At 38.4% G+C, this 27175-nt stretch overlaps 1 protein-coding gene across 1 annotated transcript; it reads left to right on the top strand.

Annotated features, from left to right (window-relative positions):
- Window positions 1-3517: 3517 nt before the first annotated feature.
- NEK5 (NIMA related kinase 5) lies at window positions 3518-26856 on the top strand. The gene is made up of 23 exons (XM_065675838.1): window positions 3518-3612; window positions 4618-4758; window positions 5670-5766; window positions 7568-7665; window positions 9247-9330; window positions 9441-9511; window positions 10210-10296; window positions 11396-11450; window positions 12950-13150; window positions 13239-13320; window positions 14517-14650; window positions 15904-16103; window positions 17349-17415; window positions 17733-17852; window positions 19148-19231; window positions 19330-19434; window positions 20516-20596; window positions 21348-21416; window positions 22371-22515; window positions 22718-22876; window positions 24208-24345; window positions 25916-26030; window positions 26424-26856. Exons 2-23 carry the CDS (start codon window positions 4642-4644, stop codon window positions 26680-26682), a joined length of 2568 nt encoding a protein of 855 aa, XP_065531910.1. The 5' UTR covers window positions 3518-3612; window positions 4618-4641; the 3' UTR covers window positions 26683-26856.
- The last annotated feature ends 319 nt before the right edge of the window (window positions 26857-27175 follow it).

Genomic DNA, 27175 nt, shown 5'->3' with positions numbered 1-27175 from the left:
GTGGGGGGTGGGGTGGTGTTTGTTTTTAGCATCTTTGAGGGGAGCTACCTAAAACTTGAGTAGATCACTTAAGATGAAGTTATACTCCTAGAGTCACAAAACTTTGGAACTTACAAATTTCTGCCTTTTCAAAATCTTGGCAAATCTGGTCTGGTTTAGTACTCATAAACATCAGTGTTTTCATGTTAAATATGCTTCATTAAATACTGAATTAAGGACTAGGCATAACGCTTCACATAACAGGTCATAGTATATTGCTAATACCTACTGTTTCCCTATTGCAATTCATATATACATTTTTTTTTTTAGTGTTACACAATCCAACTTTTAGCTTAAAAAACAGTAATAACATAGTCATTCCAATAGGGCAATGTCTACTACAACAACATTTAGTTTTGAAAACTGAAACCAGCTTTAGTAAGGTGTACACTAAATTTAAACTGTATTGCTTAGCTAAGGTCTGATACACTAATTACTATGTGTCTGTTCTAACGATGGTTTTGCATTAGTCTGTAATACGGTAGACTTATTAAACTAATCAACTGAATTGTATTTGTTCTTTATTTATGGGCTTTAGGCTGGAAACTAATGGCTATAGAATACGGCTATAGGCCTAAGACTGGAATTCTGAACATTATTTTAGTCTGTTCTTAAGTGAACTGTCAGACCAGAATGTGAAATTTTTCATATTCTGCAGATCCTGAGTGTTTTCATAACTTCAGTATGCAGCATTTACATGAACTGTAGCTTAAATCCTAGCTGAACATTCAGATTGCAGTGTTACACAGATCTCAGTCTTATGGCTAGCTAGAATATTCTATTTGCAGAAGAACAAGCTCTTTGCATATAACAGGATGCATCTGACAAGAAAACAAAGTGTAAGTTTACTATTGGACTGTGAGAATCCTAATCACTGAAACGTTAGTCCAAGCATCCACTTGCAGTACTAGAAGGAGTAACACATTGAATGTGTCCAGTTCAGAACATGGTCTAATCAGGGCCTTCTGGTTCTCTGTTGTGGAAGACTTAACTCTGCATTTTCTGGTTCATGTGCTGATCAGGGCTTGTGATTTAAACGTAGCTGGTAACTCAATACCACAGAGCTGCACAGCCCTTTCCCTCCTCACTGGGTGGGATGGGGAGGAGAATTGAAAAAATGTAAAATCCATGGGATCAGATAAGAATAGTTTAATAACTAAAGTACAATATAATACTGTAAATAATAAGGGAAATAATAGGGGGAGAGAATATGCAACTAAAAGGGGAAAGTATAAAACCAATAAACACAAGTGAAGCACAATACAGCTGCTCACCACCTGCTGATTGATACCCAGCTGGACCTGAGCAGGGGTTGGTCCCTTCCAGGTAACTCCCTCTGGTTTATACACTAGGCATGACATGCTGTTGCATGGAATACCCAAAACATGAAGGCAAGACAGCAAGACCAAAGGCTAAGTCAGCAACTTGTTTGTTGGTATAAGGAATGACAAAATGAGTAGGAACTGTAAGATCTTAAATACAGCTAGGAAGGATTAGTATTATATGTTCAAGTCTTAATTATTTTAAAATCTAATATTATCAGTCATGTATGGAAAAATACTTGAAGGGTATATATTATATTCCAACATGAGTGCACTGCAAAGCTGCAGTACATACATTGTAAGTCATAAGATTTGTGCTGGAATTAAACTTTAATTTTAAAATCAAAACTTTTAGGTGTTGCATATATGTTACATAGGACAGTGTTTTCTTCCCCAGAATATGGTGAAGCAAGTTATTTTCATCATTTAATTTTTAGAGAGAATGTTAGATTTTTTTCTTCTGAATAAATTTAGCTCACCAAAATTTGCATGCATGTGGAATTGAAGAGTAGAGGGACCCTCTGTTGAGAATGAGCTATGTTGGCAGAAGCGTGAAGAAGCTTTCATGTAATTTTCACTGCTTGGTTCAGTGGTGCTGTCATACCTCTGCAATACCAATTTATCACAAATGTTTGCTAAAGGTATTAACTCTTGGACCTGTTCTTTAACTTATCAGGCAATGTTGTGGCTGGTGGAAGCTCAAATAGAAAGAAAATAGGGAAAGTATCCAAATATAAGTGCAGTATTTGTGATTTAGTAATTTAGAATGCTCTGTATTATAGGAAAGTTCATATGGAAAATCATTAGTATGCTAATCCATAGATCAGCCTACTAAATCCGCTGTCATCTGTGTTCAGATTGCAGGGTTTTCTTGTGCACTTCCCACCAATGTAACATTTTGATGCTTCCCATATTCAATTTAGTTCCAAAGTGGCCTTATAGCTCTGTCAAAAACAAAACCAACTGAAAAACATCTCCTGTTTTTCTATGTTCTGGGACACTACAAAGAAATAATGCATTTTCTTTGCTTCAGGGACACGTTTTCAACAGGCTGTTGTGGAAACAATCTAGTCCGGGCATAATTCTAGCTTTTAGAGTCCATGTGAGATTTCAGATGAGGAAAATTAAGTCACAGTGGCCAAGACATCACCTATGGGTACATTACAGCACAGACTGGCTCAAGCTATATTGAGTTTATTTTTCAAAACATGTTACCATTCTGAAAATGTTATTGAAACGCAGTGGCTGAAAGCTCAGATTTACCTACAGTAAGTGAAGTTAGGCTTGCCAGTATTTGTAATCTAAATTGTTGTTAATAGTTGTGGTTATGAAATTATTTCAGTCTTTTCTGTATCACAAAACTGAGGGTGTAAAACGCATAGACAACTTTTTTACCTAGAACACTTGCTAATGACTAAGTAAGTCTAGATATCAAATGTATTTGGAGTTGGTAAGAGAATTGCAGAAATGTTCAGGCTAAAAGCATTAGTGCCAATAGTGCTGTTCTGATTGCCCCGTTGTATTTCAAAGAGATAGATAGTGCAACACTGTGCGAATAAGTGAAGTTTTTCTTCCTGACTATGTACTGAAATACCACCTTGCGGTGGGTGGACGTCAGGTGCCCACCAAAGATGCTCTATCACTCCTTTCCGCGGCTGGACGGGGGAGAGAAAACGCAATGAAAGGGTCGTGGGTTGACTTAAGGACAGGCAGAGATCATTTACCAGTTACTGTTACCGCCAAGACACACTCGACTTAGGAAAAAAGGTGTTGCACGTAGGTTGGTGAGACCCCGCCGCGCATTCAGGGCAGCCGGGCTTTTCTGTTGGGCCACCCAACTCCCGTTACTGGCCACCCGAAGCAGGGCGGTGGTTGCGGTTTGCCTGAGGGAAATAGCGCTCCTCCTGCTCCCCCTGCTCCCCGCCGCTCCGCTTCAAACGCCAGCCTCCGTCGGGGGGGGCGAGGGTCCGGGGAGCGCTCCTCCGGGCGTTGCGGTTCCAGACGCGGCCGAGCGCAGGCAGGTACCGCGTCCCCGGCGCAGGGCCGGGCCACAAGGAAGGGAGGCCCAGCCAGGGCAGCCCGCCCGGCGCGCCTCGTCGCCATGGCGACGGCACCACAGCCGGGGCAGGGAGAGCGGCAGAGCGCGATTCCCCGGCGCGGCGGGCACGGCGGTACCCCCGGCGGATCCCCGGCCAGCCGCGGTGCCGGTCCCGCAGCCCCGGAGCAGGAGGCTGGACGCCACCATCCGTGTGTAGGTCCCGCTGCGAGGGAGGCGGCGGCCGCCTCCACCATCACCTCGGCGGGTGACGTGTGCCGAGCCCTATCACCGCGCCCGGGGCCTGGCCCTGCCGCCTTGCCGTGCCGCGGGCAGCCGGGCGGCTGAGGGGCAGGGCCGTGGGGCGCAGCGCACCCGGGCTCGGTGTGAGGGGCCCGGCTGTGCCGCAGTGCTGCTTCGCACCGGCGACCGCGAACAGGAGCTGGCTCGGACCCAGACACCTGAACTGAGTCACCCCGCCGGCGCCTCGAAGTGGTCCTCAGAAACCGCCCGCCATAGAGCCTGCGCGGGCCCCCGGGGTTGCCTGGCCTTCCTGGCAGGAAAAGCCTAGGTCTTAGCAAGCCTCCCTTTCTAAAACTCAGGCCAACTAATAAGAACAGTTTAATGTGTTTGCTGATGTTTAGCTGTGTAGGTCTGCGTATGGATATCTTTCAAGTACCCAGTGACATTATCGTTTCTGTCAGAGGCTTCCAGAGGACTGCTGGTGCGCAGCTGCACTTGGCTGTGGTCTCCTGCAGAACGCAGTGGCTGCTCATCTTGCTGCCGACATTAGATCACATCAGTTTCAACTGAATCAGCATGAAACAGCATATGACCTTATTTTTTCCTTCATTAAAAGAACAACTCTACAGTATTGTTGACTTCAGAAAATAATGAGTCCCAAAATCATATAATCTCACGCAGTACTTTCTACTGACTCATGGTTTAACTTTAGGGTGTACTAAGACTAAGCTTCAAGCTTCTCTTTATGAGACACTCATAAACTTGCTGCTTATTGAAAGCTCAGATCCACAATAATTTGCAGACTTCCAGGAGATGACATTTTTAGGAAGGATCAGTAGCAGTAATAAAAATGTGACAAAATATGAAAAACAGTCATAAAAATGACAGTTTTAAAAGGTAGTGTCTATTTCAATAGCAGAAACTTGAATGTTAGAGCACTAATTGTGCAATACTAATTTGCGGACTTCTTCATTTTAGCCACTGCTTTAAGGTGAAGACATCATGGATAAATATGAAATCATTAAACAAATTGGAGAAGGATCTTTTGGCAAAATATTCTTGGCAAAAGTAAAAGTGGATAATGAGCAGTGTGTTATCAAAGAGATCGATTTAACTAAGGTAAAACAACAAACCTTAGATGGTAACAGCAGTTATTTACCTGATTGTGTTAATTGCAGTCAGCAGGGGTATGAACTCGGGTTATATTTTATCTCCTTTGTAGTTCTATCTTCATTATATAGAGTTAAACTTTCTGAAGACTGTACTCTGTGCTCATATAAGGATTTTACAAGCATAGACAAAATACATATTTTGATATTGTGTTTACTTTTTACTTAATTTTGTTCTCTCAAAAGCTTTTCTCTGCGTTCAATGCCTGACACCAATTCAGATTTTATTGTAGAGGATTCAACTGCGATGAAACTATTGCCACTGAAATAACAAATCACAATCCTGTGATACATTTATCTAAACCTTTTAATTTCCTGAGGGTAAGAAACTTATTATAAATATAAGAGGATATTTTGATGGATGGATACTCAGAGACATGAATTTTTAAGAAGTTATATTGAAAGTGTGATCGCAATGAACCAGGTAGAAGTTTTCCATTTAACATAACAGGGCAAAGTTTGCCTGAAATGTTACAAAAACTTGTAATAGCAGTAAAATGAAGAACTTTTTTTCTTTTTACTCTTTTGAGATCACCCATATTAGAAATACAGAGTCATCTAGATCCTTATTCTTCAAATACTTAAGGGAAGTTCAACTTCAGAGTTGAGCTCTATCCATCAGCTGGCTTAGCAATAGCATTTGTATAGAAAGTTCAAAGGCAGACATTTGCCTGCTTGTATAATGTCATAATTTGGCTTGACTTTGCTCCTTCCAATATATTTCCAAGCATACGCCTGCTTTTGCATCACCTTGGTACACTGTCTTTTTGTATTTGTGGGAATGGTTTGATAACAATGTAACTGTTTTTGAAAAGAGTTAAATATATCATTGCTAGCATATAGTTTCTCAATTCTTTGCAGATGCCTGTGAAAGAAAAAGAAGCCTCTCAGAAAGAAGTCATTCTCCTGGCCAAGATGAAGCATACGAATATTGTAACCTTCTATGCTTCTTTGCAAGGTTTATTCTTAAAATTTTTGTTCTATTTGTGATTAAAGGAGCGAAGCCAACCTTCCTAATTTTGCCCAAATTTAAGCCTATCCTCAGCCTCTTACTTACAGGTGGGGACAGGTTCCAACTCCTAAAAATGACCATGAGGTATCAAATTCAGTCACCACTTGCCCTTTTCATGTGTGTGTGTGTGACCTAAGGTATCATGGCATAAACGCTACATCCTGCAGTGTCTGCATGTTTTAAGCTGAACTTTAGTCTTGATCGTCATAGGACTCCAGAATTTAATGAGAATTTTTGGGATATTCAATAAAAGAAGAAAGCTTTTGAGTATAACAAGAAATATGTCCTGTTGGCCTGTTTTCTTGAACAATATTTTGAGGTGTCACTCAAGAATACAGAATTCTTCAGGACTGAAAGAGAAGATTAAGTCTGTTCTCCATAAGAGCTATTTCCCTGTATTTATTTTTCCTGCTGATGGCTGTCATAAGCAATGCCTTATGTAACGAATGTTATGGTTTGTGTTCAGATTGTTTTCTGTGATCAGGACTGTCAATTTTTCATAGAATCATAGAATCATAGAATGGTTAGGGTTGGAAAGGACCTCAAGATCATCTAGTTCCAACCCCCCTGCCATGGAGGGACACCTGTCACTAAACCATCCAAGACAAGGCTCTGTCCAACCTGGCCTTGAACACTGCCAGGGATGGAGCACTCACAACCTCCCTGGGCAACTGATTCCAGTGTCTCACCACCCTAACAGGAAAGAATTTCCTCCTTATATCCAATCTAAACTTCCCCTGTTTAAGTTTTAACCCATTACCTCTTGTCCTGTCACTACAGTCCCTGATGAAGAGTCCCTCCCCAGCATCCCTATAGGCCCCCTTCAGGTACTGGAAGGCTGCTCTGAGGTCTCCACGCAGCCTTCTCTTCTCCAGGCTGAAAAGCCCCAACTTCCTCAGCCTGTCTTCATACGGGAGGTGCTCCAGTCCCCTGATCATCCTCGTGGCCCTCCTCTGGACTTGTTCCAGCAGTTCCATGTCCTTTTTATGTTGAGGACACCAGAACTGCACACAATACTCCAGGTGAGGTCTCACAAGAGCAGAGTAGAGGGGCAGGATCACCTCCTTCGACCTGCTGGTCACACTCCTTTTGATGCAGCCCAGGATACGGTTGGCTTTCTGGGCTGCGAGTGCACACTGAAGCCGGCTCATGTTCATTTTCTCATCGACCAGCGCCCCCAAGTCCTTCTCTGCAGGGCTGCTCTGAATCTCTTCTTTGCCCAGTCTGTAGCCATGCCTGGGATTGCTCCGACCCAGGTGTAGGACCCTGCACTTTTGAAGGGACACATAAATCTGGTGGTTTTCTGGACCCCAGAGTGGTAACAATAGGGTGATTTTCCATGTAAAATTGTCCCTGTTGTCTATTTCTACTGTTTGGACACTGTCTACTTTTAACCTTTCCCCTAAGCCTAACTGTATACTTAGTAATTATTGGGGGACAATCCCAACTATGAAGCATTATGCTAAGCATTGGCTGTAAGAACATTTCTCTTTCTATCAGTGCAATCTCTTGGGGGTTTTCTCATGTATTGAATATTTTGGTAAGTCTCCGTTTAAATATATTCTCATATCTTAGTTTTGGCATGAGTTTTCACTGGAAGTATCCATTTTTTTCTCATTTACTCTTTGAAAGGGAGGAGTAGATAGAAAATTAGCTACCCCTGTTTGAAACAAGTACCATATAAAATAAAAATAATTTATTGCTGTGTTAATGAGTATTAAAGGAAAAATTATACTTTTCCTTTCAGAAAAGAACAAGCTATATATTGTGATGGAATACTGTGATGGTGGAGACTTAATGACGCGGATAAATATGCAGCACGGAGTGCTGTTTGGCGAGGACCAGGTAAAATAACTTCTCTTTAGAGGAAAGGACATATTACGTAAAACGCATGGTTTGATTTATCCGGTACTAGCTACTGCTTCTTTTCTGGCCTGTTAAAATAATTGAACATTTTAAAGAAGTTAATTCATTATTATAATTTCGATGACATTTTTATCCCTCTTTCCTCTCACTGCTCCTTCCATTGTGGCTGCACTTTTTCTTTGTAGTATACTTAATAAGCCATAAAGACTTTCTTTTAAATGGTAGTGTAGCTTTCTGAAGGAAATTTTCTCTTATGTATTTGACTTAGTGTACTGGATTCTGAGGTTATTTAATCATACATAGTTTTCTACTTTTGCAGGCATAATGAAAATGTATGTAGAAACTACATAACTAGTATCCAGTCTGTTAGTGGAGATATACTACAAAGCACAGAATTGGAAAAAAAAAAAATGGAAGTAGTATTGTGACTTTTCTTTTTGCTTCAGTAGTAAAAGAGGAACTCTTTACTGTAGAAGTCAATTGGAAGTGAATTACTTCAGTAATCATGAATTTTAAGATCCTATTGGGAGTCACACTAGAGGTAGAGAGAACATGAGTGAAAATAAAGATAGGGCAAAACTATAGATCATGAAAACACAAGAGAAAACCAATACACACAACCCCCTTGACAATGAGATAGAATAATATATATTCAAAGAAAGGCAAATGAAGTACGGACATAAAAACAGATTATAGAAACTAAAGATAACATTTGCTAATTAAGAAAGGAAAGCAAATCACCCAATATAACATTACGTCATTAAAATATCTTCGTATTTTCAAATGTATGCTTAAGAAATTCTCATTTGTGGCATCATCCCTATTCAGGAAATCATACGCTTAATGTGAAGCATTGCTGAATAGAAGATTATTACTTGAATCAAAGTCTTTCATGACCATCAATTTTCCTAAATAGAAAAGCATATAATCACATTGTAATTTTGTTTCTAAGTTAAGTCCCAAGGCCCTTGTACAATAAAACACATGTATATTTAAAGTTAAATATATGTTTAAGAGCTGTACTCTGTCAACAACAAAGGATAAACCTTTGTGCTTACTTAGTATACAGGTATCTTCATAGCTCCCTTTGGTCACCACTCATACTGTTTTTTTCTGAACCACATTCAGTAAGAGTACAAATGTGATAACTGGGTGGTATGACTTCTGCCACTGTGGATTAAGAAGACGTTTCCCAATTCTGTCTTAGTTGTTATTTGAACTCACTCATTTCTAAATAAACGTCTAGTATTCTTTCTGTTCTTTGATGTGAGTCTTTGTTCAAGAACTTGTCCTGTCACAGTCAGTGAAAACCTGATGGGGGTGGTGAAAGTGGAGTGGAACAAGTATCTCTTTTTGTTTAGTTTTGTGATAGCACTAAAAAAGGAAAGGAAAAGTCTATGGTATTAATTATAAAAATATTATTTTTACTATTTTATATGTATATGCTCTACGTATTTTAGATTTTATTATATGTTTTTAATGTATTTCAGTAAGATGCCCTACTGGACGTTAAAGTCACATGAATTTATAGGTATCTTTTCCCTTTAACTTTCACTCCAGATTCTGAGTTGGTTTGTGCAGATCTCCTTGGGCTTGAAGCATATTCACGACAAGAAGATTTTACACAGAGATGTAAAAGCACAGGTAGTAAAACTGGTACTGAGAGGGCGTACTTTTTGTCTTGTAAAAATATGCTTAAGAAGCTCTGCCATGTTTAATTTTCACATCTGAGTTTTGGTTGGTTTTTTTTTCAGAATGTTTTTCTTAGCAATAATGGAAAGGTAGCAAAGCTTGGGGACTTTGGCATAGCAAGACAGTTGAACAGGTAAGCACCTTTTTTAGTTAGTCTGTGAGCTACACTAAGTAAGAATGGTTATAAGCAGTCTGAATGCAACCTGAGTATGCAAATTGCTTGTGGATTGGGCTTGTTCAAAAGGTCTGGGATACAAAATGTCTGACACTATGATTTTTCTGTTATCCTAACACATGCCATGAAGTAAGAGATGTGTCTAGCCTAGTAGGATGCTAAGGGGGCTGGAGCACCTCCCATGTGAAGACAGACTGAGAAAGTTGGGGCTGTTCAGCCTAGAAAAGAGAAGTCTGAGTGGAGACCTCATAGCAGCCTTCCAATATCTGAAGGGGGACTACAAGGGTGCTGGGGAGGGACTCTTCATCAGGGCTTGTAGTGATAGGACAAGGGGCAGTGGGTTTAAACTTAAACAGGGGAATTTTAGGTTAGGTATAAGGAGGAAGTTCTTCACTGTGAGTGTGGTGAGGCACTGGAATGGGTTGCCCAAAGAAGTGGTAAATGCTCCATCCCTGGCGGTGTTCAAGGCCAGGTTGGACAGAGCCTTGGGTGACATGGTCTAGGGTAGGGGTTCCTGCCCATGGCAGGGGGGTTGGAACTAGATGATCTTAAGGTACTTTCCAATCCTAAGCATTCTATGATTCTAGCAACTGGGCTTTTGTTAGGTATAGGATGTATTCCGTGTATAAACCTTTTTGTTCTTTGTGTTTCATTAGCACTACGGAGTTTGCTCATACCTGTGTAGGGACCCCGTATTATCTGTCACCTGAGATCTGTGAAAATCAACCATACAACAATAAAACGTGAGTCTCTGTCTTTCCTTCACATGCTTGTGCGTGAGGGCATGCAGGCATGAGATAACTTATTTTAGCAATGTCATGGTTTAAATCAGTATTTTGCAGGGCACTGGACATTTCACGTGTCACCCTTGTGAAATTTTGTATTACTGTGTACAATATTTAGGCGCATCAACCGTATACAATAACTGTGTTATACTGTACAACACTGTCAGTAATATTTTAACGCACAGTGTCTAGAATAATCTTGAGTCTGTTATGATTCATCTAAAGACTTAACATAAATATATTTTTTGGTTTTATAAAATTACTTATACTTTAAACTTGAATCTAATTCTCTTTTAATACTCCTTGTTTGTAATGGTGTGAAATGTAAAATAGATTATTTTTTTCCTTTGCTTTATCTGGTTCTCCATCAAATACTAAATTTCCTTCTGTTTCCAACATGTAGTGACTAATGCAAGTATGGTTTTTTTCATTTCCAAGGTTATGAATTTTTGGTACGCTTACTTGTGATTTATAAAAATACACTAGAAGGAAAGCTGCTAGGTTGGCAATTCTGGAACTCCACAGTAGCTACTTGCAGGAAGGACAAATATGTCTGAGAATTTTAAAGGCTTACTCAGGCTTAACACAAAATACCAGATGAGAAGCACTGAAAAGTCAGGAGCTGAGTGAGCTACACTCCTTTCTCTGTGTGGGGGGTGTGGTGAACACCAAATGTTCTGGAGCCAAGACTAGCATCTCAGCTGTAATTGCTGTTCACACAAGTTTACTCCCTTATTGTCTCCTTAACTAGCAACTCAGCTAGAGATAGCTTTGCCCTTCATCCTGCTAGGAATATGAAGCAGGCATTCTTTACATCACGTGCCTTTTCCAATGATAATGGCAGTACCTAGTTAGGTATCATAGAAACATTGGTACCACAACTAAAAAGAAATGTCCAGTTCTTTTCAGTGCATCTTAAGAAAAATTAAAATTTGCACCGCTATTAATCTCTGATGGAATAATGTTAATAAAATTGAGAGCTGAGAAGAGGTACTGATTACATGTATGAAAATATTATAGTCTTTTCCTTGAAACTTTAATTCCTTTTTATTCACAGAGATATTTGGTCTCTTGGCTGTGTGCTTTATGAGCTATGTGCACTAAAACATCCTGTAAGTATCATAGATTCAGATCATTATCATATTATTAAAACAGATAGTGGGCAGCCTGGAAAAACTATAGTAATAATAGTATTCATAGTCAGCTGCTAGGCTTTCTTTCATCTTATTTATTGATATAAAAGAATGACTGCTAGTGCTTAATTTTTCCCAGTGTGTCTGTTTTGTGTATATTAAAGTATAAAGTATTACATTGCATTTCTACAACTTGCATATATGTGTGTGTATACACATATAAATTATATATTTAGTATTTCAATAAATACTAAAATCTTTCAAAAGGCAGATGAACAATAAAAAGAACTAAAGCCAAACTTCAAAGGTAGGCTTTTGGCATATAACTTCACTTATTTTTATTTAAAATTAGCCATTTATATGTATTAAAGAATTTGAAATCCACATTCCCCAAGAAAGCAGTTTGTGTCCCCAGAAGCATTTTCGTAAACATATTGTTTTGCTTGGAAGCACATTCGTGTCAATATAACTAACGTAGTATTTTCAGGAAGCTGTGTTGTCCTCAGCCTGATCTGATGCTCAGATAATTCTCAGCCTAAGAGTATTATGTGGAGAAGGAAATACAGCAAAGACTAATCCCAGCGACAGGAAAAGGGTCAGTCCTGCATGAAGCAGAAGTTGACGATTTACTGAGCTTGGATGTTGAAGAAGGAAGAGCAGCACTAATAGGGAGAGCAGTTGTGCTGAGCTGAGAGCAAGGGAGTACTGCTGAGGAAAATTTCAGATTTCACAAAATGAGAAAACACTAATGTTACTTCTTACAAATATTAGGTGGTTTATTCTGTATTGCTGCCCATTTATTTGAAGGCAGGGACCAGATGCTGATGTAGACAGGAAATGCAAGTGAAGCTAAGGCAAATTTTGGCTACACTTCCTTCAAAACAGCCATGTCAATAAGATGAGAATTTGCTTTGAAAACTATTTTTGCTGACCTATGAAGAGATCTGCTGAACTCGGAGTGCTGATCTACCTGAGTGGCTTCAGTTAAAAATCAGCATCAGTGCCTGGGAGAACACAGAATGCAGAGGCAGAGGGAGGGTTTGAAGGTGAACACTATGTATGCAGGTCTCTGATGACAGCTTTTAGTAAAAGGTGAACGCTATGTATGCAGGTCTCTGATGACAGCTTTTAGTAAAGCAAAACTTGTTTCGTTCTGGAAAAATTGCTTCTCTGTTCCTGTATGACAGCAGAGTAGGAATAAAAGTCTTCCAGGTCCAAAAGCCATTGAACCTTCTAAGTTCTGCAATTGAAACTAGGAGAATGTAACCAGAAAATACAATCAGATAGTGGATATATTAATTTTTATATTATAGTTTGCTGTGTACAGCAAACTATAGTTAGTAAGAAAGGAATTGTGTGGAGATTACATAGCACAGGGCTTCTGTCAGCAAGTACCCTTTTTCAAGTTTGTGTGCCTAGTCCACCATTTCCAACCAGCAGTACTTACTGTCCTCTTTTTACTGTTTTCATTGATTAAGTTTGAAGGCAATAGTTTGCACCAGCTGGTGCTGAAGATTTGCAGAGGCCGTTTTCACCCAGTGTCTCTGAACTACTCATATGATCTGAGGATATTAATTTCCCAGTTGTTTAAAGTATCTCCAAGAGATCGACCATCTATTAATTCTATTCTAAGGAAGCCCTTCTTGCGGAAGCTCGTTCTCAGGTATTTGCCCCCTGAGGTAAGTGCCTGTACTGCTGCTTGCTGAGGGAAAACTGTATCAAAGAAGTATAAACCGTTCTATCAATCAGATACCTTTTTTCTTATAGCTAACACCCGAAGAACTCAGTCATGCTGTGATACATAGAAAATGGCCTTCAGCATCACAGTCTGGAACCAAGCTGATACAAGGTAATGACAGTATTTTTTAACATTAATTCTACACTAGCATTTCTTAGTTACGATGCATGTGATGGCTATAACTTTTTCCAGCAGTCTTTATTACACATTTGGATACAAGAGTTTTGCACAAACTTAAAAATGAAAAGAGAAGTGCAAGAGCAGGAACACAGCAGACCGTGCATCACTGTCCTGTTCAGGAAAAGAGCTTTAAGACCAACTCATTAGCAGCTTTCAGCTAGAAAAGCTGCTGTGGGAAAGTGCTGAAACATTAGCCTTAATTCTTTTAAGAATAAAGTTTACAAAACTGAGAGGCTTTGGTCTAGATGAAGTTTAGGTCTGTCAAATGAAAAATATCCTGACTTAATTTTACCAAGCTATGTGCAAAAATGCAAAAATCTGTGCAAAGCATGTTTTTACAAAATAATAAAAACATTTTACAAAATATTATAAATTAGATTAAATTGCGAGGGACAGTTAACTCTATTTGGATTTAGTGCTCATTGATAGACCAGATTATGCATGTTCATGAATGAGACTAAATTTTATCTCTATATGAACTGCTGAACATCTGGCATAGTTCTGGGAGCATGACCTTTTCCTAATTTTATATTCTTCAGTATGTCATAATTATTCCTTAAATTTATCTTTGGATATCAAAGCAGTTCAAACAGATTTGTGAAAATAAACCTATGTAGTTACTTGACTACACTATGGACTTTCCCCTCCTCCCTCTCCAAAAAAAAAAAGTTCTTTTGTAGTGTAGGAGCCCATGTTATTTTGCAGCTTATTTTCAGTTAAGATTTATCTGCCTTCAGGACTAATTCAATTTGGACAGAGGCACCTGAACATCTAAATCAGTAGTTGTAAAAAATATCTATGGTCATATACTACCCATAATTTGTATATATTTTATCTCCCAGACATGATACTGTCACAGTCATTACTGAGGAAAGTTTTAAACCTCGGTTAGAAATGACTTCATGCTAGCAAAGACACTATTCTTCCTTATTGCAGCTTAAGTATTTGCAGAATACTGACTGACCAGATGGGAATGGTGTGTAATTGTATTCTCCCACATGGGGAACTGACAAGGTGAACCCAACCTGTTTTGTGTATGCACACTACTATGTTTTGCAACTACATGATCACTAATCATATAGAGAAGACAAAATATAATCTTTTCATATTTTATTGTTAAAAAACAGATAAACTTCAAAAAAGGAGAGCCCAGGACCAAGTTTCTCCAGAATCCGGAATGGTGGTGCCTGTCAAGAAACAGGAATTATTTCAGAGAAATGAGCTGAAACCTCCTTCAAGAGGGCAACAGCCTATTTTTCAGGTACTGTGCATCCATATTCTCATATTTAGTCATCTCCGGAAGGCAAGGCAATCTGCTTATGTATTCTCTAATCTGATACTTCTACACCAAGGGTACAACTTCCTTGCTTCAGACTCCCCAACCTGGTCACAGCTGCCTGAAATTCCTGGAGGCTAGACTTGCTAGTAAAGACTGAGGCAAAAAAGGCATTTAGTGCCCCAGACTTTTCCATGGCCTGAGACATGAGGGCACCTGCTCCACTGGTCATAGTTCCCAGTCCTCTCAATCCTTTTACATTTATTCAGATGGCCTGATTTGTACTCCCTATTGCTTGGGCTTGCCATACTTCTGGATGCCATCCTGTAAAACTTCTTTCAATAAGGGATAAGATAAACACTTTTTGAGGTTACCGCTTCCTTGGGAACATTACTGGCAGTGGAAAATTTTCTTACAAAGATAGGAATTCATATTCTACTGTAATCTGGACTATACCATGTGTAGATAAGCCCGTTTTTAGTGTTTCTAAAAGGGAAAGCAGGGAGGAATAGTTATTGTAGTCATCATCTATGGATGGGATACTTAGATGTTTTTTAATTTATTTAAGAAAATAAGCAAAATTCAGCATTTTTGTCATACACCGTATAGTGTTTCTACCATGGAAATGTTTGTGAATGCCTTACCATGCTTATATCATGCAGTGGCACCTTCCCTCCCTTGTTCCTATGACAAATAGAAAAGACAGTGGAAGCACAGGGGTGTTTCCTCACAGTAAGGATGTTGAGAAATGAAAGGCAAGCTCTCACAGGCATATAATGAAAGAGATGGCAAAGTACCACAGTGCTCCCCTGAAAGCAGCAATCAATGCATAAACTGCCCCAAACTACATCCCAGGTTCCCCTTGCTCTCACATATCAAAATGAGATTCTCCTGAAATAGATTCAGTGCTTTAGGCTTCAGAACAATGAAGTGACTCTAGGGCAATGACACTACAGAGTACAAAGCTGATTGCCTCTCACAACAATATAGGCTGCTGCGTAATGACAGGAGTTGATGGAACAGGGGAGAAGGGAATGACAATTGTAAGATTATATAAAGCCTTGAAAAGTTAGGAAGTTTCTGGTTTATATGTGAAAGGATTTGGAAAACTTACACTAACTATACTGTACCAGTGTGTATTACTGTGCAACTTACACTGGGGAGGACAGGAAGTTAATTCAAGCTTGTACTCATGCAAATGCAGGCAGGTAAATTAACATGCTTTATTATATTTTTAGCCACAGACCTCCAGATTTGAGATGGCAGAGGAGCCAGAAGGTACTAGAGCACACGGTCATTATGGTCATTACTATGATAAGCTTGACAACTTGCAGAGAAAAGCTAATGCACCTTACGAGCTTTCTCATATCAGCCAAAGAGTTGAGGAATATTACAAACTAAAAGGACAAGTTGCACCTCCACCACCACCACTTGATTGGTAAACTTTTCTCTGTTTATTAGTGGTGAACTGTCATGCATGTTTTGAGTTATCAGCCTTCCTGATTAGATAACAGTGGACATGGATCAACCAGTATAATTCCTTCTTTGCTTAGTCTTTGTTATTTTTCTTACATAAGGTTAATTGCACAAGAACATAACTCCTGTTTCTGTGTATCCAGCGGTTCCTTCTGAATATATTGTCCTGATGTTTGACATTCATTATCAAAATGTCTCCCCAGTCTCAGCATTTTATTGTGTGAGAAGTAAGACATAGGCTTTTTGTAGACTTTCTAATTATACTAAGGATAAACACTGGGATCAGATCGATGTAAAGACCACAAGCAGTTCTCCACTTGAGGGAACAGAGTGGAAGGCAGGCCATGAAAATGTTGTTGTTTTTTTTCCCTGCAGAGCTTATATTTCAGTTTCAGATATAAAAGCCCTTTCTCTAGCAATTTGTTTACTCCAAAACCTTTCTCTTACAAAGTAAAGGTACTTTATTAAATTCAAGATAGTCTGTTCCTTCCAAGATTGGCCATTGGTGTGGATGAGTTTTGAAAACCTTGAGAAAGGAAGGTAAGGTATCTTTTAATACTGCCGGCTTTTGGACGCTTCTTTTAAGGTTGGCCGAATCATTAGTTTTCATTCAATGACAACAGTATTTAGAATGTTTCAGTTAAGCTTTAGAACATCTTGTCTGAGCTGAGTTTCTAGTGCCTTATTTAAGGACAAAGTCTTCTGGGGCACAAATGGATTCTGAAGATAGGAAATAAACCAAATAGAAATCAGGGAGCTTACAAGTGACTGCCGGTTATTGTATACCAAAAAAAAAAGAGATGTAAATATGTAGCAACCACAAAACCGGGAAGAAAGAAATAGAGAAGTTGTTGAATATACAACCTCCACTGTGACAGTTTTCACTCATTTTAAGGATCAGGAACACCACCTTTATTTTCATTAACACTTTTACATACATTCAATAAAAGGTGGAGAATGACTTTGCTGCACTCTTCAGAAGGCAAATCTAACTGAAGTCATAGGAAGGGGAATGCCTGAAATGGATGTTTACTTTTTCTGATTTTACTGCTGTGCTGTATTTATCCATATTTATTCATATTTTATCCATATTTGTAGTACAAAGAGAGGTCTGGGTTTTTTTGTATGTGATAGAACCTATAGAGAATTATTTGTGCAGAAGATAGCGAGTCTGTGAAATAAAATGTAGTATATGAACATCTCTCAGGCCTGCCGAATATCTTCAAAGGCGTTTTGAAGCTCAACAGTACAAGATTAAAGTGGAAAAACAGCTGGTAAGTAAATACTGAATCATAGAATAACATCTGTAAAAGGAAATGAATGAAAATGCAAAAGATGGATTTCTAACAGCAGACTGTAATACTGACAGGTAGAAAGTTCTGCTATAGCAAACTTACTGATCTGCTCCACAATGCTCATATTGAGGTTTTATCTTCTAATAGAAAACTGCAGCAATATAAAATTCTACTGTAACTTTTTCTTTCAAAAAATACACACTCGACTCACTTCACTCTTCAGTGGGACAGGGAGACTGAATTGAGTGAGCAGTGAAGAAATTCCTTTGCTCTGGGATATATTTGTACATCCACAGGGACTGCGACCATCCTCTGCCGACCTGTATCATGACCAAATAGAGCAGCAGAAAGTAAAGAAAGAACATCTCAAAAACCATCAGCAGGACATATCTAGAAAGAAAGAAATGAAAGAACAGGTAAATGAAATATCTTCTTTAGCTGCTTAAAGATGCCTTCTTACACTCCTTGATAATAGTGTTCTCTATGTACGATTTGATTCTTTTCCATCTGAACACTAGGATAATATAAGCTGTTTTTATCTAGTTCCATCTTACATAAACTACTGAAGACTTGCACAAAAATTGATGTCCGTAATAATTTCATAAACCATGGCCTTGATTTTAGTTTTACTTCTACTGAGATCAGAGGAGTTACGTCACTGAACAGAGGACAACAGATCCTCTATTGCTGGAGGACAATAGATCCTCACATTTACAAATCAGATAAAATAGTCATGTGTGCATTATTCATGTATGTATATTCATTGTTCATAAGTCATATGATGACATTTAGAATGTGATATAATACCATGTGATGCATAGTACTTCCCTGTCATATTATAAATTTAGGAGATTATTATATATAGGAGCAATACATTTTCCTGGTTTTGCTTTTGGGTGACAGAGAAAACAAACTGACACTTCTCTCTTATATGAACATACATAAATACGTTGAATCTTTCCATGTTTGGTTTATTAAAAAATGACAGATTAAGGATTAATAAAATAACTTGTACATAATTGTCAGACTTTGGAATAGCAATATACTCATCATGTACACATTCTTCAGCAACTGTTGCTGTTTAGTTCCACAAAGTCTGTACTAAATATGCCAAAAGAAAAGGAAGAAATTTTATAGATTAGTCCAATTGTAAGATGGGCAAATTGGGAAAGACTCTCATAAAAAGCTATGTCATGACCCTTCATAAACTGAGATGTTCTTAACACAGAAATTATTTTTTGGCCAAATTTGAAGATTTTGCACCAAAGCAAAAAGAAAGGAGCATCCATAGGAATGTTGAAGCTTCTGGAATAAAAGATTTCTAGGTTTCATTTCATTCTGGGGAGCAAGTTGCAATACAAAAAGTACTACATAATTTTTTTGCTCTCCAAAAATACAGTTTTTGGATTGCAACCTTAGCATCAGGCAGTCTTTAGGTTATTCTTGGAATTAGCTGGTTTAGATATAATTCTACAGTTAAGCTAGCAAGATATAGTCTGAAAAACTTCACAAAGGTTAAAGTCTGGAAAAATTATAACTCAAAAATGTCCTCTAATATGAAGTAGCAAGAAGTCTTTAAAATTGTCAGGAAACGATTCATCCCTTTTTCTCATACATACACAGTTTGCTATTCATAGAATATTTCGTTTAGCTACTGTTATTTCTGTATGTATTTCTAATACGTGTGTTCTACCTTACTGATTTTTAACAGGAGTACCTGAAACAATTGCAGAGAATTCGAGAAGAATACCACCACAATATACAAGATTTCAGAATTAGAGCAGGAGTACTCCAGGTAACAGAGCTCAAACATACACACACTTGTACTTCCTTTTTCTTTTTGAAGCCAGTACACTTAATTAGAAATTGAAATTTTATAAAAATGTTCCCTAGGAGAATCGAAAAATACAAGATAGAACCTATCTTGTGAGGCAAGGGAAACCTGAGGACCAGTCTGAAACTGAGGATACAGCTGGAACAGGAAAAGAATCACTTCAGGTATACGTACTATCTCCTAGTCTAAACAGAATATTTTTGTGCAAGTCCTTGAAGGTCTTTGATTCACTCTCTGTGACAAATCTGAAGACAAGTAAAGCTTAAATCTCACCTGATACTTGCACCATATGGGAAAATCTCCCTAGGTTCCCTTCATGAGTAGCTTGGAAAGATTCTTTGGCTGAGTCCTGAGTTGCTTTAGTAATTATTTTTCATCTGTAAATGTTAGGATGTACTTTTACTTGATTTCTTTTTGTGGTATTTTTCTTTTCCTTGCTCTCTGTGTGAAGCTAAGAAGAAGTCACTCACAGTGCAAACCTCTACGAGAATTCTGTGCAGAAAATATAGCACTTCATGACAGTCCATGTGTAGCACCATGTCCGAAGTTAGAATCCAGTTTTATGTGGAGTCCTTACTTAAACAAAAAATTTGGGGGAAGCAAGAGGAAGAGGCAGAGTGAAAGCTTTCCAGCTACAGTACTCCTTCACTTCTTTCTCATCAAATACTATCAATGCAGCTACTGGAATGGATTTTCAGAATTGTTCCAGTTTTACTTTGCAATATGGCATTGTGAACACCAGATGATGTTTCCAGACACATGCCCTTCTGCAGCAAGAAGTCCACTTTTCTTCAAGTGAAATGAATGAAAGTCTGAATTGATGCAAATTAATCTCAGTGTGCAAATTCCCAGTCTAATCTGAAGGGAAGGCAGCCCTGATCTAGCTATCAGGATTCTTCAGTCAGGATTTGCCTTACGTGGTGTAGGATGACTGCACTGTTCAGCCTGAGTCATTTTGAATATGACCATAAAAAATAAAAGATACAGTATGTATTTCTTGACACAGTACTGTATTGTCCAAACACAGGTTTCTGAAATATCAGTTTTACACTTGATGCAAGGTGGCCTATTTTTCTTTTTGCCAGATAAGCCAGAATTGACAAAGAATGGAATATTCTTACAAATATATGTACAATGGAATCAGTGACTACATTTAGGACTTACACAAGACTTTTTTTCACAGGTATACACAAATTTTGGTGTCAAAGAGTGCATTTTAAAGTTGTTTTTCTTTTCTCCTTCCAGGACATGGAAAAAAACTTTAAACAAGTCAGACTCCAGGATAGGCAAGACCAAAAAATCTTAGAAAAGAGATGCAACACAAAGGTATCCATCCTTACTGATGTATTTTTTTCCGTTTTCTTCTTATGTCTGTACATTTCAAATGATTGTGTTATCGAGGTAGTTCTGCAAACCAAGTTATCTGAGAGTCAGTCAGGAGTGGTCTACTGTTTGTTTAAAGTTTATATGAGAAGATAGAATCAATAAGAAAATAAATGAGCTTTTCTGATAGTCTGAGGGAGGCTCCCTTTAGATATTCCCAGACAGTAATCAGTCCCTACCTCTCATCTTTATACCAAACTCCACTAGTAGCGTATGGGAACTCAAGTTAAGTCAAAGTTTAAGTGAAGTCAGTATGCTAAATTTCTAACATTTTGTTATAAAACATTATTCTCTATAGTGCTTTTTAAATTCTAGAAGGGGATGGGAATTGGACAGAAATGCACAGAAGATACCAGGAAGGTTTCTGTCCATAAGATCATTGTGAAGTGGACTAAAGGTCTTTTGTGAAATATCGCAGAGAAGCAGTACAGTATTCAAATTTTAATACTCGTTGAGAACCAGCTGTAAGAACCAACTGCTGTGTATTGCAAGGATTTGAATTAAATGATTATCAAAGACATCTTTCCTTAAAATCAAAAGTGGGTGCAATCCTTTGAAAATAGCCATAATCTGTATTTAGAGGTCTCCTTTTGTCCTTTTGTTTCAAGTTCATACTCCCATATAAATTGTGTACATTTATTTAAATGTTTTTATTCAATAAAATAAATTACTGAAGTGTGTGATTTTTCTTTAGGGAGGAGTAAAGTTTGAAATTAATTTAGATGTATGTGTTCCTGAGGAGGACAGCGTTCAAGAAACAGAGGTAGTTATATTCAAAGGATTTACATTAGTAATCTGAAACCACAACAGTAACTCCATGATCTAGATTTTGTTTCTATTATCTTCATCCTCTGCTTTCATTACAATGAAGCTTCCTATGGAGGATTTGTTGACATATTGCATAGCTCTGACCTTGCTCAAGAGGATAACTGCTTAGAAGAAAATTGGGTGATATCTGGGTCAATCTTTCACATGGTAAAAGATGAAGGAGTGCAGATATTTAAGTTTTGTAAACTGGCCTTTAGGGGAAAGAACTCATTTCAAAATTGAGTTAGTCTGCAAATGCCAAATTTAATTTGTAAATTGTTTTAATATACTTCTGTTTCTTTTCACTAGTACTGTGTCACAAAGCTAGAATAATATTGTGATGAATCAGATAATATTTAGAAAACGTGGAAGTGAGACCACAGACATTATGGATTTCATTTATTAAAATGACATTTGAGGCTGATTGACATGTAATAGCTGCCTATGAAGATGTTTATTAGCATATTATTGTGAGTGCTCCATCCCTGGCGGTGTTCAAGGCCAGGTTGGATGAAGCCTTGTGTGGGATGGTTTAGTGAGAGGTGTCCCTGTCCATGGCAGGGGGGTTGGGACTAGATGATCTTGAGGTCCTTTCCAACCCTAACTATTCTATGATTCTATGATTCTATATTAGAATTTTTTAAGTATTTGTAATAGCAACATCAAAAATACAATTTCTTTCTAGTATGCATATTCTTAATTTCTAAAGCACTATTTTGTCATCATTCTGTGGTTTCACATCGCTTCAGTCCTTTGCAGCCTTCTGGTACACAAATCATGATATGACTTTTGAGTTCTGCTGTTTCACTTTTTATTACACATATTTCCTCTGCATATATGAGGATAGCTGGCAAGCACAGTAAAGTGAGAAGTGATTAGTTGATGTACCGTACGTATTTTCTCTTTCCAGAGTAACTTATTGTTTTTTCAGGTACCAGATAAACTCAGTGAGACTTTAACTTTTGTGGATGGTGAGAATCTTAAGGAGAACTTGGTGGAAGTTTATGAGGATCATGTGGAAAGAGCTTTGGAAGAACTCTCTGCATGCCAAACAGGTATTCCTTGGTAAATGCAATGATTAGTATCCTGAAGAATTATATAGAAGCTATGTAAATTCAGTAACTCTAAGCTATAGAGTTTATCGGATAAACAGCAAGTTTATCTGGTGAGCTGTTTCTTGATATCCCACAGTATTATAATTGCACTTGAATCTATTTAGAAAGAAATAACTTTGCCTCCTTCTTTAATTCCCGTAAGAGTACAATGACATAGATGATAGGAAAGAAAACAGAAAACATTGGCAAGCTGGAGCCTCTCAGACACCACTGAATTTTTTAGCCGATGCTGATGTCACATCTGTATTACCTGCTATGGCTGAAAATGAAGTTGCTAAGAAAGTTTTGGTTTTCACTGAAAGTAGGGAGCTGCTAAAATTCAGCCAGGCTACTTACAGACCTTGGCCAAAACAGTTCCATACCAGAATATTCACATGATCTGGCAGGCTTTTAATTGCAGGACTTCATAATAACTGAGGTTATTGTATGTGTTAAACCATAGAATACAGTTGTCATTTTCCCCTCTGTCTAATATTGCAATCATGTTGTGCTGCTCATACATATTAAAAGGTCTAATTTTAATGAATCACTCTGTGGGCTGGGTAACAACAGCTAAAAAAGCCAGTCTGTGCAGCTTCCTCAGGCCTTGAGTTGACACACGAGAACTAGGGCAGTCAGTTGCCAGTGCCATCCCAGGATGTGAGGGAGTTCTTTTTTTCCCACTCTCCTACTAATACTGCTACTCTAAACCAGTGTTGCCACACAGCCCCAAGTGCATGTGCACACGGCTGCGACTGTGGGTTCTCCATTTCAGAAGAGGCTGATGGCAGGTTTCTTACAGTACCAGTGCATATCTTCTCAGGCAGCCAGGCATCTCCAGTGACTGGTTGCTGCAACCAAGGAGCTCTTCCAGCATTCAGCATGCTCCCAGAACCCCAGGTACACAGAAATAATCTGAGGAGTTTACACGTACAGTGAAGACAAAGGAGAATATTAGAATCATAGAATAGGATAGTTTGGGCTGGTAGGGACCTTCAAAAGTCATCTAGTCCAACCCCACTGCAATGAACAGGGACATCTTCATCTAGATGAGGTTGCCCAGAGCCACATCCAACCTGGCCTTGAATGTCTTCAGGGACGATGCATCCATCACCTCTCTGGGCAAACTGCACCAGTATTTTACCACCCTTATTGTAAAGAATTTTTCCTCACATCCAGCCTGAATCTCCCCTCATTTAGTTTAAAACCGTTACCCCTTGTCCTATTGTAACAGGCCCTGCTAAAAAGCCTTTCCCCATCTTATTGTTAATATGCCACTTGTCCATTCTGTCTTAGACAAAAGAGAAGCTTTTTCAGCCCCAGGAAACCAACAAGTTTGAGAGCAAGGACTGCTCAATGACTTAGACCTGTCTATTCCAGGCTTAATAAGCAGTTACTTGAACATTAAAACTGATGTTAAAAATGTTTTGGGCTAAATAGTCCCAACTATTTTTTCTCTACAGTATTGATCAGATCAAATACTTATAAAAAAATCTGGAGTATTCCATAAAGCTAAAAAAACCCCAAACCCTAGGTTCCAGCATTACCCAAAGGAAAGAAATCAGTGTCAAAACTAGAAAGTGTGAATCTGACGAAAGACAGCATCAAGCTACATTCATCCTTTAGTGACCTGAGAACTTTGTTGTTCTTCAGCTGACCACACTGTTCTGCCTGAAGACATTCCACGAAACAGGAAGCAATGGAAACGAACACCACCAGGGACACTCCTGAACGTCTTAGTCAAAGCAGAGCTATCTAATAGCTCCTTCATGCACCTTGGAGAAGAAACAGGTAGGATGTTTGTTACTGTAAATTTTGCAAGTTTTACTTTACTGTGTTACATCTTCTACCATTGGCAGATGGTCTGTGATGAGAAGCGGTTGGCTAAGTAGAAGAACAAACGCAGCCTGTCTGTGTAGCTGTTGCTCTGTCCTGTAGCAGGGAAAGGCCTCTTTCAAGATGTCACCGTTTTCAGTAGCAGGGAAAAGGACAAGCCATACTTACTGGTTATTACTTTCATATGTAATTCTTTTATTTGCTTGGGTAGACAGAGGTGAGCTACTACAGCTGGCACATTGGCAGGTACCACAAACCTGGATTTAGCCCCTGCAACTGTTAAGGTTGAAGAAGCCTGTAAAAAACATTATACAAATAAATGTATTTCTGTAGAAGAGCTGTAAACTGTAGTACATGGTGACTGAAACTACAGTGATGTCTTACTTTACAAGGTGGTCCATGCTGATACAGCTGACACTAAAATAGATTTGAACTCACACTGCAATGCACTTTCCCAAAGTAACAGATTGGTTTAAAAAAGACAATTACTTTGCAGAAAAGTTGTTAGCTAAAAAACCTAGAGTATTTTCCACAGAAAGACACTGTAAATGTAACCAGACATTATGGTTTTATGCATAGTTGCCAATATACTTGAATGTGTAATTGCATGATGGGACTTTTAAGGCAGCCAAACATGCCAAGTTTCAACAATTTTAATGGATTGTGAGAAATACCTTTCATTTGCAACTGTGCAGTTAGCACTCTCCTGCTAATTATGCCTCACATACATGTTTTCTCATAGCATAACAAGCTCTTACAAAACTGCACCATTCCGAAGGCTAAACCAGCTAAACGTGCCAGCTAAATTCCTAAGACTAGCTTTATTGCTTATAAATTAAAAACAGAAACAAAAACACTAAAATGCCCCAACAAAATGAAAATTCAAACCACTTTCCAGCAGTTCATAGGACTAAAGCAAGAATAAGTCACACAGGTATTCTAATTGCTGTTGCTTTTATCAGTTAGATTTATTCAAACACAGCACTCTCTCAAACCCGGTTCTGCCCTGCTACTCAAGCTCACATTGTGGAGTACAGTGTTACCCAGACTGACAGATTTCTGTTGGATCACACACAGAAATTAGTCTTTATACTAAAACAACTCCTAGCATTGTTGTCCCACCTTCAGGGTAGGATTGCCCATCAGTCTTTGAAAGTGAGCATTTTTAGGTAACCATAACTACATTCAACTATGATTTTCAGTTTTTCCCAAGCAGTACTCCCCTAAGTTTTCCACTGAAAATGCAGATCCCTGTGCTGGGAACTTAAACATACTAACATCTGATTGCCTTTCTTACTTAACTTTTATAGTTCCGTGGTTATGGTCTACCAAACACACCAGGTTCCACTAAGCAGAAGTTACAAACCACTAACTAAAAGGTGTGATCAAGAATAACAGAAGCCTGGTATTTACATTATTGTGGTTTGAACAACAAAAACATTCAAGCAGTTACATATTTGCTATTACTTTACATACACTTTTATAGGCAGCCAATACACAAATGAATGTTTCTCTTCCTCTCCAGAAGGGAGGTTAACTATATTCCCTCTGACAGAAAACAAGGAAGATGATTCAGAATTGTACTCTGCTGTTGCTATTGACGAAGGCCGACTTGAGCCAAGATCAGATGATGAAGACACGTAAGTCAAGCTCATCAGAAGAAAAATTCATGTAACTGAACAGTTTTAATGAAATGACAGATTGCATTGGCTAAATTTCATACATGAATATGACTTACTTGCTTTACAGACTCTGCTAATTTAACTTTTAATTCTGTAAATGATTATGTCACATGCCAAGGCTGTCATTAAAAATGTTATGCAGAAGTATTAATGTGGCTTTGCAGCTCCTGTTCTCCCATCTTACAAAGACAGGTAAACAATCTCACAGAGAAAGAAGAAACATTCACATTATGTGTGTCGCTTGTAGGGTCTTTATAAAGTGTTTAAAAAATATCTGAAAGGCCTCAAAAGGAGAAAGCTTTGTAACAAAGATATATTGGATTCATAGAATTATCTTGGTTTACTTTATAGAAATTTTGAAGATTCTGAAGATGAACTTGAAGATGAACACGAGCTGCAGGAATCTCCAGAAAAAGTGGCAACTTCTGCAGCAGAGAGAACCGTGAAATCTTCCATTCTTTCAGTAAATAAAGGTCAAGAAGATGAAGAAAAGATGAGTTTACCTCACAAACTGCTTGGATCTGATGACGATGATTTAGAAAATAACCATGGGTCACTTAGTGTTGACACACAGAATGAAAAAGGCAAGCAGGAAGCCAGCACTACCTAGAACACCGGCACCATTACTCTTTCAAAACTTGCTTGAAATTTTAGCCACATCATCAGTGACAACATTTAAGGATAGCAGATATTAAATGCCAAGTAAATCAGCTGCTTTTCAACAGGCTAAATGCTCAATTAAAGTTAATAGAAGATTGTTACTATTTGTTTAAAAGGAAAAATATCAGGCTACTTTTTGGGTATCTAAATGTTGAAAAATCCTCTTTCAGACTGAAATGCATTTTCATCTGTTCTAAACTTCCTGGGACATCTCCGTCAACACTTGCTTGAGCAAATTTCTGATTGCATACTCTCTTTAACCATTTTTGTATCATGTAAGAAAGTCTCCTAGTCAGTATACTGTATTTCCGCAGCTCAATCAACTTATTTTAAGAAGCTCTTCCAGCTTTTCATAATCTCTATGTACTGCCAATACAGCTTTGTCATCCATAATTTCATTTACATGGTACTGACCCTGCATTAGTACCTCCAACTGCTCAGTA

Source organism: Lathamus discolor, chromosome 4 (genome assembly GCF_037157495.1).
Source record: "Lathamus discolor isolate bLatDis1 chromosome 4, bLatDis1.hap1, whole genome shotgun sequence".
In the NCBI taxonomy this organism is placed as follows: Eukaryota; Metazoa; Chordata; class Aves; order Psittaciformes; family Psittacidae; genus Lathamus; species Lathamus discolor.
The sequence above is the reverse complement of the archived record's forward strand: the minus strand, read 5'-3'. Positions and strand labels throughout refer to the sequence as shown.

Coding starts and splice junctions, on each gene's coding strand:
- NEK5 (XM_065675838.1), top strand. CDS start 4,642: ATGGATAAATATGAAATCATTAAACAAATTGGAGAAGGATCTTTTGGC. Junction 11,451..12,949: donor TATGTGCACTAAAACATCCT/GTAAGTATCATA, acceptor TCATTGATTAAG/TTTGAAGGCAATAGTTTGCA. Junction 17,416..17,732: donor TTAAAGTGGAAAAACAGCTG/GTAAGTAAATAC, acceptor GTACATCCACAG/GGACTGCGACCATCCTCTGC.